The sequence below is a fragment of the Notothenia coriiceps genome, unplaced genomic scaffold (genome assembly GCF_000735185.1).
Source record: "Notothenia coriiceps isolate Sejong01 unplaced genomic scaffold, NC01 NC01_scaffold00024667, whole genome shotgun sequence".
NCBI classification, from domain to species: domain Eukaryota; kingdom Metazoa; phylum Chordata; class Actinopteri; order Perciformes; family Nototheniidae; genus Notothenia; species Notothenia coriiceps.
This window is the reverse complement of record NW_011357368.1, coordinates 4,729,149-4,744,645: the sequence shown is the minus strand read 5'-3', so window position 1 is coordinate 4,744,645 and position 15,497 is coordinate 4,729,149. Positions and strand designations below refer to the sequence as shown.

At 39.7% G+C, this 15,497-nt stretch overlaps 1 protein-coding gene across 3 annotated transcripts in view; it reads right to left on the bottom strand.

Annotated features, from left to right (window-relative positions):
• Positions 1-390: 390 nt before the first annotated feature.
• baz2bb (bromodomain adjacent to zinc finger domain, 2Bb) overlaps positions 391-15,497 on the bottom strand; it is a 46,157-nt gene continuing 31,050 nt past the window's right edge. The window contains exons 16-39 of one of the 3 annotated variants that reach the window (XM_010782534.1): positions 15,138-15,230; positions 14,992-15,053; positions 14,739-14,804; positions 13,812-13,877; positions 13,387-13,431; positions 13,088-13,114; positions 11,508-11,573; positions 11,160-11,300; positions 10,349-10,603; positions 9,537-9,760; positions 9,053-9,127; positions 8,742-8,973; positions 8,592-8,654; positions 8,362-8,506; positions 7,509-8,134; positions 5,736-6,006; positions 5,427-5,582; positions 4,821-4,975; positions 4,463-4,668; positions 3,395-3,527; positions 2,743-2,889; positions 2,326-2,615; positions 1,932-2,075; positions 391-1,649 (exon numbers count right to left, since the gene is read on the bottom strand). In XM_010782534.1, coding sequence (XP_010780836.1) covers positions 1,502-1,649; positions 1,932-2,075; positions 2,326-2,615; positions 2,743-2,889; positions 3,395-3,527; positions 4,463-4,668; positions 4,821-4,975; positions 5,427-5,582; positions 5,736-6,006; positions 7,509-8,134; positions 8,362-8,506; positions 8,592-8,654; positions 8,742-8,973; positions 9,053-9,127; positions 9,537-9,760; positions 10,349-10,603; positions 11,160-11,300; positions 11,508-11,573; positions 13,088-13,114; positions 13,387-13,431; positions 13,812-13,877; positions 14,739-14,804; positions 14,992-15,053; positions 15,138-15,230 — 3,836 coding nt within the window. In that variant the 3' untranslated portion in view covers positions 391-1,501. The remainder of the gene's footprint in view (positions 1,650-1,931; positions 2,076-2,325; positions 2,616-2,742; positions 2,890-3,394; positions 3,528-4,462; positions 4,669-4,820; positions 4,976-5,426; positions 5,583-5,735; positions 6,007-7,508; positions 8,135-8,361; positions 8,507-8,591; positions 8,655-8,741; positions 8,974-9,052; positions 9,128-9,536; positions 9,761-10,348; positions 10,604-11,159; positions 11,301-11,507; positions 11,574-13,087; positions 13,115-13,386; positions 13,432-13,811; positions 13,878-14,738; positions 14,805-14,991; positions 15,054-15,137; positions 15,231-15,497) is intronic. The other 2 variants (XM_010782535.1, XM_010782536.1) reach the window with 2 other exon arrangements.

The following is a 15,497-nucleotide window of genomic DNA, read 5'->3' as shown; positions in this document are numbered from 1 at the left end:
ATTCAAAAGGTAGCCTACTCATTATCCAGAATGTCTCTTTTTTGTGTTTGATTGGATTATAATTGACAGGAAAAACATGTTAAAACTGCTTTAATGTCGATGGAGGTGGTGCCAATGTTAAATACCTTTTACCTTGGGTAGTTTCATCCTAAACAATTCTCAATATGTTATTTGATGATCATGTTTTGTATGTTAATTTGACTCTTGAGGTTACTAGTGTGAAATGAAGGTATAGCTGTGAAATGCCTGTAGTGGATTACACGTGTAATACTTTCTCCTTAAGTGGATCACAATTAAATATAATAAATAAAAAGGTGCCTTGTAGTATGTTTCAAATGAAGTCTTTTATTCATAAATACCAGATAAATAAATAGGGAAGACAGTAAGGGCCTTGTTTTTGAAAAACAGGTTTATTTTTTCTGTGCCACACATCCACTATTGAAAAATAATACTCCCACAAAAGTTGCTACTCATTTCACAATATTCATAATAAAATACAGTTACTTCTTCAAGTCTCCTGACTTCAGCTGTCTGGAGACGTCTCTGATGGACCGTGACTCTGTCCGACTCCCAGCTGGATTAAAGCCCAGCGCAGGTTTCATGTCTGCCCTCAGGATGTCTGACAAGACTCCGGCTGAGGGGAATGCTTGGAGATGAAACACATTATATGCACCACATCAATTCTTTTTAGAAGAGAAGTTCAGAAGTGTTTTACATTTTGGGTAAGGGCTCTATACAGTATACTGTGCAGGACACACGTACAGTACACATAGAAAAACAACGCACCACTCCATACACTGTTTAGAGGTCAGAGGTCAGGCACTACAATACTGAGGAGAGCAGTGTTGTGAGTGGGTATTCAGCACAGGCAGAGTACAGTATGAGACACATGAAGTGCTACAATCATCCTTATGCATTGACAATATTTTAACAAGACTGTACTGTATTTACACACTATCTAAGAAATAAGTCCTGTAAATAGTGACAGTGATACCTCCTTGTATATTACACAAATAACAGTAGAACTGCTGGCAACCTAAAGTCAAAAGCTGTAAACATTTTTTTGATTGGCTTGTTCAATCGTCCCTAAAACAATCTTTAGATTTTTTTTTTAAAGCTGTGTGCCATTTCCTGTTTTTTTCTTAGATGAGACTGACGGTAACATAAATACTTCAAAAAATAAATACACGCATATACAATAAACTAAAGTAATGATGTTAAAAAAAAGCCGAAGGCCTATCTACTATGGCCATCTTTAATTCCCAATGACAATATTGAGTACAAGAGTCAGTGCATTTTGATGAAGAAAACAGTATTGCACTTTCAGATATTAATGCTTGAAGTTGTTTTCCCTTCTGGAGAATGTGTCCTTTCACATTGCAAATCAGTGTCATTTAAACCCGTTTATGGACTTAGTGTCTCAGGTGAAGAAAAAGTCCTCCCACACCAAAGATGAAGTTTAATATGTAGAGGAGCGTAGAAAGTCAACACTGAAACATTTTCAATCCAGCAGTTCAGTCCATCGTTTGTCAAAAAACCTCCTCATGCTGTGGCCAGCTCGTCCAATTTCTGAATCATCTTCATTGAATTTTTCACAGTTATCAAAAATCAGGTTCACATCAGCGATGAAAGTTTCCAGATTCAAGTACCTGTATCAGGAGAAAGGGATTTGTTTACTTATATGCACCATTGACATTTAAAAATGGGAAATATATAGATGTTATACATATAATGTAAGACGGCATGATAAGAGCAGTATAGTTAAAACAAAAATGCATAGCCAGGGAAGGGGGTTACATTTCAGGAAAAACGTTTAGAGATTAAAGTGTGGTACGTTTAAGAGAAGGAACAAAAAAATCAGACATTTATGATATACACTATACAGTATGAAATACAAATGATATCACATGGTATGAGAGTAACACACATACTGGTTGTTGGTGAGCTTTTCTCTGATGGTGGAGAGGTCCATGGGCTTTTTGATGACCTTCCTGTATCCAGGGACGGCTTTCTGGTTGACAGGCGTGAGGAAGGGCCAGGCGTCCTGATGAGCCTCCAGCTCCGCCAGCAGCACTCTGGAGAGAACAAATGAAAGTTGAATGGAAAATCATTTCAATTGAGTGACACTAGTATAAAGAAACGTTTTGAAACATATTAGATACGATATAAAAGGACAGGATGAAATTGTCATGTTGGTTCATGACTGCCTGGGGAGTTTCTTTCTTGTAAATGTATCACAGGAGAATAGTTAAAAAATAACTTTATTTCAAACAGTGATAAGAGGAAATGCTGCTATGCTTGCAGTGAGGATGTGTTTGATCGTACCGGCACTTCGTCAGTCCATTTGTGTTGCTGTCTTTGGCCGTTTTGGCTTTCTTCACACAGGGGACAGGACTGTCATGTCTGGCCTGGGATCCGGGGGGGCTGTCGTCTCCTCTCCTCTTTTTGAACTCCTTGGTACCTTTCTTTGGCACGCTGTTGCTGCCGGCAGCCTCCTCTTTGATGAGCTCTCCCACCACAGATGGTTTACCGTTTCGTTTTACCTCACTGCCCTTCTTCCCTCCTCCAGCTGTTCGGCTCTGCTGCCTCCTACCTCGGGGGGATAGACCGCTCTCCTGAATGACAGAGCACACAGGAGACTGGTGAAGAGACACACTAAACATATCATATTATAATCACTCATGATACGGCTATATCATCATGTGTCAATTAGATGTACTGTTATAGTGGATTCTGGTGTACCTTCTCTACACATGTGGGACAGAACCAGTCACCGTCCGGTACCGTGGTGATCTTGGGTTTCTGGCAATAAGTGTGGCAGCCTTTGTCACAGCCATCACAGAGTAACAGCAGCTCTTCATTATCCCCCTTATGACAGAGCTGGCAGTGCTGGAAACACCAGATATATGTTCACGGGAGTGAGGTCAAACTACTAATGCATTTTAAATTTGCCTTATTGGATTTCATGTTCACCCTATTAAATTCGAACAATTTATTGTAGTAATACTGGATAGATGCCAAGGTAGTGAGAAATATTGTTAAGTCAATGGTGAAAAGTGAAATTATGTCAAACTGCATTGCATCTGTGGAAGGCTGAAGTGAAAATGAATCATAAGGTAAAAGAAAAATAGTGATTTATGCAATTATGTGCTGTCAGGCATATTGCATGATGTTGATTTGTTAATGATTGCCTATTATCTGATAATGGTAATGATGGAGTGTACAGATTTCTTGTGTTATCTTTAATTGCCTTCTAGAGGCTTGTGTACTAGTATTTGTATTCGATATTAATATAAGATGTAATGAGACTTATGCTGTAAATTGGTGTCTGAATTTATATCTGATGAAAGGATTTAAACTCTTCTGTGATTATGAGAGCGAGAGTGACCGTTACCACTTTCATGATGGATCGTTCCCAGGAAATGGATTTCTGCAGCTGCTGGACGCAGAGCGACAGCTGAGCCGAGCTGCGGACTTCACCGAGGGCTTTACGCCACAACCTCATCCCCGGGGCAACCTCCTCCTCTCTGCTTTGAGGTTACAGAAAGAGAGACTGCAGTCACTACAGTCTGGGACATTATCGAACTAAAGGATGATAAGTGCTAACATAAGACCTTTGTCTACGAAGAATACTGTGAGATTAAAAATGTCTAAAACGAGTGTGGAAGAAAAACAATCACTAACTATTTTGCTAATAATTATTCTTTAAAGTAATTTAATAATCCCAGATAAGGCTGGTTTATTTAACCACTCAAATATTGAGTGTTCCTGCTTCGTTTGTTTTTTAATGTATAATATATCAAAGTTCACATTGTTGGGTGATGAACTGACGAAACAAGACATATCAAAAATAAAATGAGACTTTGAGGAACTGGGATGGGATGCTGCTGCGTTTATTGTATAACTCTGGCACAACAATTTCCTTCGGGATAAATAAAGTTAGGGCTGCTCGATTATGGCAAAAATCATAATCTCGATTATTTGGGTCAATAATTGTAATTGCGATTATTAAATTCGATTGAAAGCATCAATTTATTGGAGAGAAAAAATGTGAACAGTATGTTTTTAACAGTTGATTACCCTGAACCAACATTTTTTTTTAAATTTAAAAACATAATAATAATAAAAAAATTATCGTTTTATTTTGTTGTTTTCGTAATCGTTGCGAGCCATAATCGTAATCTCGATTAAAATACGATTAATTGAGCAGCCCTAAATAAAGTCCTATCTTATCTTATAGGAATTCTTTTATCTTTTGACGTGTTATAGACCAAACAATTAATCTATGAATCTAGAGAAATAATCTGCAAATCATTTGAAAATGAAAATACTTGCTAAATGCAGCCCTAGTTCGGTATGAACCTGCACTTCACCGATGCACCACAGTGAGGAGCAGCTAGAGTGACCTTATCCCATCTGATCTGAAGGTTGTTCTTAAAGAGCTGGTTTTTTTCCTCCGTACCTTCGCTCGATGTTCCTCTCCAGCTCTGCCAGCCTGATGACAGCTATATCAAGAGGATTGTCGGGCTGTCGCACCACACTGCCAGGAAGTTCCTCCTGGCTGCTTTCTCTCTGTCCTTTCCTTTCTGCAGCCGGGGAAGATAAGAGCTTGTGCTCATGATAGACCAGATCCTCCCAGTCTGACTGCCGCTCAGGATGCATCCAACCCTGAGAGAGACATCATCACATTTGATGACACAGTAATTAATATGAAGACAAAGTGAAGGAACCGGACAGGGACAAGCATACATTGAATAATTACTCATGAAATCTACTTTGGATATGAGCCTAACAAAGATAAGAGAGTAGGGTACAGGTACCTTAACCTGCAGGCTGGCAGAGACCACCCTCCTCTCCAGACCCTCCACCTGCTGCAGTAGGCTGATGTCCTCCTCCATGGCCTGCTCCTCCACACACCAACTCTCCACCGCCTCCTCGCTCACCTCCTGCTCCTCCAGCTCTGACACATCTATCGCTGCCACCACAGCATACATAAAACTAATTACTGTTTACTGTAAGCAACTGTATGATATTTAATGTAAATAATAAAAGATCTGATAACGTCATTTAAATGTCACTGCATGTCGTTTGATATTTCTTCTATCATTTATTAACAGCACACAATGACTGTTTTCAAATGCCATTTTCTTAATGTCTTTCATTTTTGTAAAGCACTTTGAATTGCCTTGTGTTGAAAGGTGCTGTATAAATACACTTGCCTTGCCACACTTATGTATGTGAAATCTTGTCAAATGTAAATTGAAAATGTACTGGCACAATTTAACCTGTTGTCCTTATAGTGTGCTTTATTATATAATCCTTAACACCTTTCTTTCTTCAATGGGATTTCTATTTATATGTGTAAAACAACCAAATAAATAAACAAACAAATACAAAAAAAGAGAGCAGAGAAAATGTGCACCAACCATCTTTGCTGTTGGCACAGAGCTGGGTCCTGTACTCGATATGTTTTTGGATCTGTTTTTGCAGGGCCTTCTCTCTGATTCCTCGGCTATGGAGGGCCTTGACCAGACTTTGCAGTTCCTCCATGTCTGCCACCCTCCACCAGCCACACAGCATCTCTGCCAACAAACACATTAAAAAACTATTCTCACAAAATGGTTTATTTTTTTCTTTTGAGCAAGATAGAAACGTTAAACTGAGTGACAGTCTGTCTGGGCAGTGAACAGACCACCATATTTGACTTGTGCGCACTGGCAGTGAGCCGTTCTTACCCTCGGGGACTGGCTGAGGACGAGGGTAGTCCTGGGTCTTGGCCACTTCCTCAGCAGGGGACGAGGCACACTCGGGCCTGTCACTCAGGGGCTCTGGGGTCTCGCTCTTGTTGACAGAGCTGGTGTTTGCCAGGGAGAAGACCCTGTTGCCATTACCCTCGGCATGCTGGGAGGACAGATCCAGCAGGAGGGGTAGAGAAGACCCCGAGGAGGGCAGGATGGGACTCGCTGCTGTGGACACGTTGCACTGTCTGCTTTGATGAAGGCCAGACTGTATTTGTTGAGGGGGGGGGGAGAATACACACACTTTAAATGACCATCAGATCAACACATAATGTATAAGGATGTTGCAGTTAAACAGTCCAACAAGTGTATTAAAGGTCGCCTATTATGCAAAATTCACTTCTTCATGTCTTTTATACATAAACATGTGTCCCCTCTGTGTACAGAGATTCTGAAAGTTTCAGGAAAAAAGATTCTCTGTCTTTTTGTCCTGATCCATTTATATAAAAACCTGTCTGAAAATGAGCTGATCAGATTTTGGTCACTTTATGACGTCATAACGATTTGTTGGCTTGTTTAACCCCCCCCCACCTTATCACCTGAATCTCCTCCTAGAGCACCATTGTGTTCTTTTTAACCAAATATCTCTCAGAGGAGCGTGGGGAGTGACTCCTTATTTTCATCTAAAATAACGGACCCAGAATCAGCACTTTTGAAACAGGGCTGAAACAGAGGGGATTATGGGATGCTACAATGCACGATCTGTTTGGTATTTTGAGCCAAACACTTCAGAGACATGTTTTGTATATATCTGAGACCTATAATATATTGATGAAAAACCATATAATAGGGGACCTTTAATAAAAAGCACAGCGTGATCTCAAATAATCGTTACTGGTTTATCTAGGCCCTTTTTGTTTTGTTTTATGTACCGTAATTTTCGGACTATAAGGCGCACCTGAATATAAGCCGCAGCAGCTAAATTGAATGATGTGTACATATATAAGCCGCACTGGACTATAAGCCGCAGGTGTTTTAATGTTTAATTACCATATGTAAGGGTTCGTGCACAGAGGGGATTGTCGGGAAAGAGATGGCTGTTTGAGGAAGCTCCCATTTATTAACATTTCAACAAACAAGTTGCATATTTGCATAACGTATTCAAGTGTTACCATTTAGTGCAATAGTAGCTACAGAACATGTACTGTGCTGTGTAAACTGTACTGTATCACATAGCGTTTCAGACACACAAACTTTTCAACTTTCAAACTTAAACGGTGCGCTCCCAGCGCACGTACCGGCAGTGATCTACAGCAGTGGTTTTCAACCAGTGGTACGGGGACAAACTGTCTCGCTCTCGTAATGTCTGTCTGTCTTGCTCTCGTTCTGTCTCTCGTACCGCTCTCGGTTCCACTTTTACTTTTGCGCGCTACCTGTCTCACTCTTTTCCAGCCTCCAGCTTTTCCTGCTGGAGCCCGCCGCTTAAAGCCCATAGAGCCCATAGAGTTAAAGGTGGTGGACTGTAACCTGTAAAATCCATAGATTAAGGAGGTCCCCTAGTGGCCGTTAGCTGTAAAAATCCATAGATTAGCCGCACCGTTATATAAACCGCAGCGTCGAAAAATGGGAAAAAAGGCGCGGCTTATAGTCCGAAAATTACGGTATATATGTCACACTGTGGGAAACGGTATCTCGAGATTTCTGGATGTATAAAACACATGTAGTAATTTTGACAATAAAGCTGACTTTGACTTATTGTTGAAAACCGACCTGAAGGACAGACAGCTGCATGTTATTAATCCCAGCAGAAGCACTGAAACTGGCTGCAGCTAGGGGATTAGGGGAGAGGGAGGGGGGGGATTTAGTGCTGGCGGTCTGCAGTGGAGAGGCGGAGGCTGATGGGCTGGAGCCGGGGGTGGAGGAGGAGGACTCGTCGCAGGAGGAGCGAGGCAAAAGGCTGAACCACTGGTTGCGCTGCTCCATCAGCATCTTGGAGAGCTGGTCCTCATGAAGCATAGACTGAGGGCTGCAGGTCATCCAGGGACTGTTTATGAGCAGAGGTGGCACTGAAGTATCGCTTTTATCTATCAGTCCCTGCTGAAAAGTGGGATATGAGGGACAAGATGCAGCTGGAGGGATTTTAGAACAATGACCATTGTGAGAATTGATGTCCGAGTCTTGAGCCATTTTGGCGACTTCCAGGAATTTGCTGAGTTTAGAGAAGGAGCCGGGTCTCTGGAGGAAGAGATTGAGACTGTCCTGCTGGCTCTCCTTTGTGGGGGTTTCACACTCTCTGCTCTGTGCTGGGCTCTTTGTCTCTTCCTGCTCCTCTTCTTTTACCCTGACTGTCTGAGCAGTTCTCACTTGTTTCTCCTCTTGCTCTTCCTCTTCAGAACCTGAGTGACAGGAAAAGGTAGCTCAGGCAACGTACAAAAATGTCATATATCTCCTAACTGCCATTTTCTCATACATGTATACAGTTCATTTGCTCGAGGTTATATCACTTTTAGATCGTTTGACATGTAAATCATATTTCTCGTTTTTGAAAAGTGGCAAATAAATAGTTAATTATTATCACAATAATTAAAGGCTAAAACGAAAAAAATGAAATAAAGGTTTGCACCGTCACCGCTCTCCATGCCTTCCACAAAGAGGCCACTGCACTGCGGAAGGACCCAGTAACGCCTCTTGTAGCGGTCCTGACCAATCGTCATGGAGCGCAGTAAGTGGGAGGAGTCAAATAGCTTCTGTCTGATCTGACTTTGTTGCTAAAGAAACACAGAAAACAGGTTCAATTATACTTTATAAATTCCTTGATGACGTGATATGAGGGGAAAAAAGTATTCCACTCACTTTGTGTGTTTTCTCTATCTGCTTCTCCAGCTCCTCCGTGCTGGCTGATTGTACGCTGTCATCCTGATGGAGAGGTGTCATTAGTGAGAGGCCAGTGTAGCGGCTGACATTCACTATAACAAACACTATGAGCATCATGCTGTCACTGACCTCCTCTTCACATATTTCAGATTTCTTCCCCTTCTTCCCACCCGATTCTTCTTCATCATCGTCATCGTCGTCTCCTTGGTCCTCGCTGTCGTCATCCTCGTCCTCTTCCTCCTCGCTGTCCCCTTCTTTCCTCTTGCATTTGTTTCTGGCAGTGGGGGTGACAGAGGTGTGGCTGTCCTCTCCTCCCACACTGTCTTTCTTCCCGCTCTTCTTGGCGTGGATGCTCCTCAGTCTTTGAAGTCAAAATGGACAGTCAGTCTCATGTGCTACATTTCATCTGATAATAGCTTATATAGGATGCATATACTCACTTGCGAAGTTTTCCCTCGACAGCCCACTTGTCCTTCCTCAGGTTGGTCATGTGATCAATGTTTTTGTCGATCTCACTGCAATGCATCAGACAATATTTAGACAGATGTTCCTGTGACCTTTTTGTACAAAGACGATTTCTTTACGCTACACTGCAGTGTGCACCACAGCTGTTTCAAAGTGTAAGCAGTGATACTAAAACATGTATGACAAGATTTGATGCAACACTGTGAAACTGTCCATCAGACCCCGATTTGCGTTATTCCTTTTGGTACTTCGGTTAATACATCAAATGTTAAAACCCCCATGAATAAAACAAGCCAATTTTTTGGTCTCTCAGGCAGAGATCAACTTGTTTGCTTGAGGCACATAAGGAACACTTGTTCATTAAGAATCCCCAGGATTACTCTACATTTAGTTCATTGAGACTACAGCCCTACCAAACGGAGAGTTTGCCTGAGGTTCAGAAGGAGGCAGGACCCTCACCTGATCACAGCCTTACTGCAGCAGAGCTCATTGACCAGGAACGCCAGCATGGAGGCCTTCTGTGAGGGGCTGTGGGCCTGGAAGGCTTTGGTCCTGAGGCTGAGGGCCAGAGCAGCCAGCTGTGTCTGCTCACAGTGAGCCTCCATGTAGATGTGCAGGATCTCAGACACGTTGTCTCTGTTGATCCCCACATTAGTCAGGTTCTCCCCCAAGGCGGTCTTATTCTGATAAAAATAGGTGTTTCAAAAAGAAAGAGTTAAGTGGTTTTTCACAAACAAATGCTCTCCACTGTTATTTACTGTGACACCTGAGAGTAGAGCTTAGGTTGGAGCCCATGAGAGTGCAATGGGAGTAAAACACCAACATTTTGAGCAATTATCTCTTCAAGCAATCTTAAGTGCTTAAATGACCCGTGGGATGTGTGCGGATTATCATAAAAAAAAAAAATATATCATGTTTTAGTTGACAGCCATCTTCTGCCTCAGAAAGCCTCTTCATTTGAAGGGGTTTAATAATTAAATGTAATGTTAAATCATGTAAAGACATAATGACACTGACAGCACGTCATGGACAAATGAATGGTAGGTATATGTGTACTGTGATAATAGTTAATTATTCAGTAAATATTATTCATTGTAATTAATTGTCATTGTTTGTTAAACAGATCTTAACTATTAACTAGAGTTTAATTACCATTAAGTAATGAAGGTTATTACAAAGTGTGACCCAGGTCAGTGCTTGTTATTGGATGTATACACACATATGTAAAATGCAGAGCAGCAATATTTTATAATTCAACAACACACTCTCACCTTGTGCCCTGCAGGTATGCCGGGATCAGACACAGCTGCGGACAGCATGCTCACCAGCAGGTCCTGCACTTTACCCAAACTGTCCCCAGTGTTGAGCAGCCCCTTCTGGAGGTCATTGAGGTTGAGCATGTTTGGGTTTAGGTCCAACCTCAGCACCTTCCCAAAGCTGCACAGAAACTGCAGCACCACCAGACAGTCAGAGAAGGTACTTCCTGTTAAAACTAGACCAGGGATCCGGGACAACTCTGGAAGTGGCTGTAGACAAGATACAAACAAGATTTAAAAATTAGGTTAATAATAAATATCGTCTCAACAAGGATCCATTTATATACAATTTCAAAATAAATGTTTCTTACAGTGCTGATGTTTCAGACTACTTTTTTTTTTAAATGTATTTTTAAGTCTGGATATCTTGAAATCTCAAAAAGGATAACCAGATTTGTGTTATTTCTAAGTATCTGATCAGTAATACTCTGGTCTGTGTTGCGGCGTGAGTAACCACTTGGTGGCAGTATTTTTACCTACACCTGCTTCCATTTTAATCAATTCAAGATGCTTTCAGTGATATTACAAGTCTATTTTGGTACATCTGATAGTGAACAAATGAAACCATAAAATATGTGTCAAAAGCATGTCTAATCTTTATGTGTATAGCTCTTACAGTGATTAAACTGATTGATTTCCGTGTCAAAAAATCCTCATGCTAGTGGGAAAACCCTTCCCCTCACACATCTACTCCACAGAAGGAGACTATACGCTCACATACATGTACTCTTGTTCTCGTCTGCCAGCAGTACCAGTGTGTGAATACCTCATGATCTGCTAGACACATGTCTTCATTTGGTTTCTTCAGCTCCTTTGCTTTTTCCACTTCAAGTCTCCTGAGCCTTCGTTTTCTCTCCTTGTTCAACAATTTCTCATCCTTCTTCTCTTTCTTCAGACGCTCTTTCTCCTATAGCAGAGAAAGTGTTATTGTCATCGATGCAAAAATATGATGCTTAGAGGGTGGGGAACACATACGGTGACCTCAATTAGCACAGTGTTGAAACATAATAAATGCAATTATTATGGCTAGGAAAACAGAATATGAAATGTAGAACAACACAGGCACAGTAATGAGCAGGAAAAAAGGGATATTAAAAGATCAAGTGTCACTCACCTCTGCCTTCTTACGGGCGTCCACAGCCTTCATGAGCATCATGTGCTGCCTGCGTCTTTCCCTCTCCTGGCAGAGCACACACACAGTTTATTTTCTATTCACAGTCCCTAACATTTTCTGATAAGAAAAAGGGCTCATATTTATGCAATTCACAGTATGAACATGCATAGATGAAGAAACACAGATCACCATTTGTCACACAATCAAAGTGTTGTACCGTAGTTAAAGAGTTACAAACAGTTAAGCCAAACGGAACACAATGATAGACGAAAAGCCACATTGCGGGTAGTGATGCACACACAAAGCACAAGCTCACAGTTAGAACAGCCATTATTAATCTGAGCGTGTCGGCAGGAAGGCACACTGAAAGGAACAGGCCAAGAGGAACTATAAGCAGTACATACTAGGGCTGCTCGATTATGGCAAAAATCATAATCTCGATTATTGGGTCAATAATTGTAATTGCGATTATTAAATGCGATTATTCATTGACATTGAAAACATCCATTTATTGGATAAAAAAAATGTTGAACAATATGTTTTTAACAGGTGATTACCCTGAACTTTAAGTATAAACTTAAAAAAAAAAAATATATATATATATATATATTATAAAAAAAAGAAAAAAAGTATTAATAATAACAAAAAAATAATCGTTTTATTTCGATTACGTTATTTTCATAATCGTAATCGCGATTAAAATACGATTAATTGAGCAGCCCTAGTACATACAGTATTAATTGTTACAAGAAAAACACATAATTAATTACCGACTGATGTATAATATCTCCTGGAACTCACTGGATATTGAATGGAAATGATAATATCTGAACTCTTAATTTTTTACTGGTTTACTTTTTATATTTATATTCAATTATTACTAATGTGTGCTTTTCTTCCCTATTTTTTTTTACAAGTTAGCTTATTCTTTATTATCGCATGCCTTTTTTCACCTGCTATGCCACTTTTTGCTGTAACAACATACATTTCTGTGGGACTCATAAAGGAATTCTGATTCTGATGTACAGTTAAACCTAAACAATGAAATCCATCATTGCTTCTCTTACAATTAAGATGTATTAAGTGAGACTGATAATGCAACAGAAACAAATGATGATAAAACATTTAAATCTCTAGTGAGGAAAAACAGGAAATGTGTTTGCTATAACGCAGTGGTTTAAATAACTATCAAGAACACAAACTGCAAATATGGACTTCTTCCAGGTATTCAAATGTCTGCTCACACGCTTTAGAGTAAAAGGATCTTGAGCCGCTACATTTAATCAATATAAAAGACAGTAGTGTGTAGTTTGTTGTTTTTCATTTTTCACTGCTTTGCATCCTGTTATATTTTCTGTGGAGTTTAGGCGTTCTCTTGATCGGATTGGCCAGATAATGGATGTGTTTTTCTTTGGAAGACAAATAGCGCAGACGAATGCAGTGCACTGTTGAGGAAAGCCATGCAGAAGCATGTATGACTGCAGCCGATGCTACACTTTACGCTTTGCTATGATGGCAACCATTTATCACAACACGTTCACAATATGCTGTTAGATGTACAGAAACAAACATACCCATACCATATCTAGTCTATGTCTCTCCAACTCCTGGTAGAAATTGTTGGCAAAGTTAAGAAATAGAAAATCACACAGGAAAATCAATGCAAGAATGATCCAACCTGTGGAAAGCTCAATTAAAAATACGCCAAAGAGAACCCCAAAGCATCATTTGACAGGGTAAAGTGTACAACATAATTCCATTAGGGCACCTAAAATGCTCATTATTTAGAGACACGGAGTAATGGCTTTAATCAAATGTGGTTGTGGATAATAATAATAATAATAATAATAATAATAATAATAATAAAGAAACAACATACCTGGTGCTTTAGAAAGACAGCTTGCATTCTTCGTATCTCCTTATCCTTTAAGATTAAAGTCAATCAGAAACTAGATTTAAGATTCTTGTATGTCACACACATGAAATATACTGTAGAGAATGACGTGTTCACACTCAGGGAATGCAGAGCAAAGGTAGAGAATATAATAAAAAAAAATTTAAAAAATGGACTATAATCATAATTTCTCAATTAGACTCAAATTGACTAGATTAGATTACTTTATTGTCATTACATAATGCAAGCAGAGTGTAATGAAATTAGGAGGGTCTAACCAGAGTGCAAACAGTCAGTTATATACACATCTATCAGCAGTCTGTACAAAATAAATGATACAAATAAAAGGTAAATAGATGTAAAATGTATAAATAAGAAGACTATAATCACAGTTTGTCATTTACACTCACCTTGGTTCGCCTCTCAGCCTCCATCATTTTGGCATTGACTGCTTGTTCTTTCCTCTTTCTTTTTGCCTGTAAAACAGGTGGTAAAAGGTCATGCTAAGGAAGTAATAGACTCACTAAAACAAACACTAGAGCACATTGACCACAGGAAATGTTATTTTATAAATAGACATTTGATTGAGACATAAAACTCTAATTACTGAAAATCTAATTGAGATACTTTTCATAATTAAAACATGAAGCGAAAAAAATAAAGCAACAATAAAATTATCTCTAATATAATAAACATACATCTGTTTAAAAGAAAAAACGATTAGTTAAGTGTTGCACTTGATGTTATGTATTCCACAAAGAAAAAGCTAAATAGAGCCAGCGGCTTACTGATAAAGTTACATCTAACATATTGAAACAACATATTAAGCAATGAGATGATTATTTCCCCCCATTAACATAGAAAGACAAAATGGCTGCAGTTATTATGAAACACCAGCAGGCAGAGAGAATAAATTAAGCTACATTTCTATCAGTAATTATAGCCACAACCAAATCCTGTTAAGAGCTGCTTGCCAAGCGTGTCAACTGAAATTTGATTTATAAAAGCTAAAATACTTTACAGCCTCTATTAGTGAGAGAATGCAAAATAGGTGTTTCACCTAGCCATGGTAAACTCTGAGCCACCTCTTACTTAATGAAATACTGTCGTTTTTTTTTTTTTTAATAAGCTCCATCACGGTCTGAAGAGATTTTCATATTCAATGGCACTTTTTGCAGAAAACCAATTAGGCATTAGTCACATGTACTCACTAGATGTGACTTAAAGTGGGAGCACATCATTTAGGAATAGCCTTTGGTTGGGTTTTAAAAAAAAATCCCATCAACAGCAGAAAGGAAGTGTTTTAGAATGTTTCTACTATAACTTTTAGGACGAACCTCGACAATTTGCTGTGCACGGACTTCTTTCTCCATACGAATTTGCTGAATGCGCTTGATCTTCTCCTGGTAAAAGGATGAGGGCAAGATCAAATGAATTAACTGTTAAGTCATGCATGTTATAGAGTGTGGTGGTTGGGGGGGGGGGGTGGAAGAAGTACAGTGGGTCTATGCAGATGGAGAAGGTGCAGGATTTAAAGGATAGCATCTTCCTTGTAGAAATTCTAAAGCAATTCAACAGAAAAGTCCTTACTTGCTGTTTTACCAACTTCATCTGCTCCCTCTTCTTCCTCCTCTCCTCGGCAGCCATTATTGCTGAAACATAAAAACAAATCAGGCTTGCACACGGCGTCATGATGCAGTGCTAGAGAAGAGTGAGATTAGAGAGGAGCCGTTTACCTTGTTGCCTCCTCGCCTCTTTGACTGCTTGTGCCATGGCCTGCTTCTCAAGTTTCCTCATCATTTTAATCTGAGCTGCCTGTCGAGCTATTTCTGCAACATGATGCAATAAGTTACTGAGATCACAAGCATCATTAGAAACAAAAAGGTGACCCACAGATCTTTTTACAATCCCTAAATCTCTTTTTGTGTGTATTTCAAATTCAAAGTAGCGGGCCCTTCTGTGATTATAGAAAGAACCTAGTTTTGAGGAGCAACTGATGGCCTTTTACAAATGGTTCTGCAAAGGTCTTGTGATGTATTGGTATTGACGTAACCATGATACTTATGAAAATGAAATAGATATCATATTAATAACAT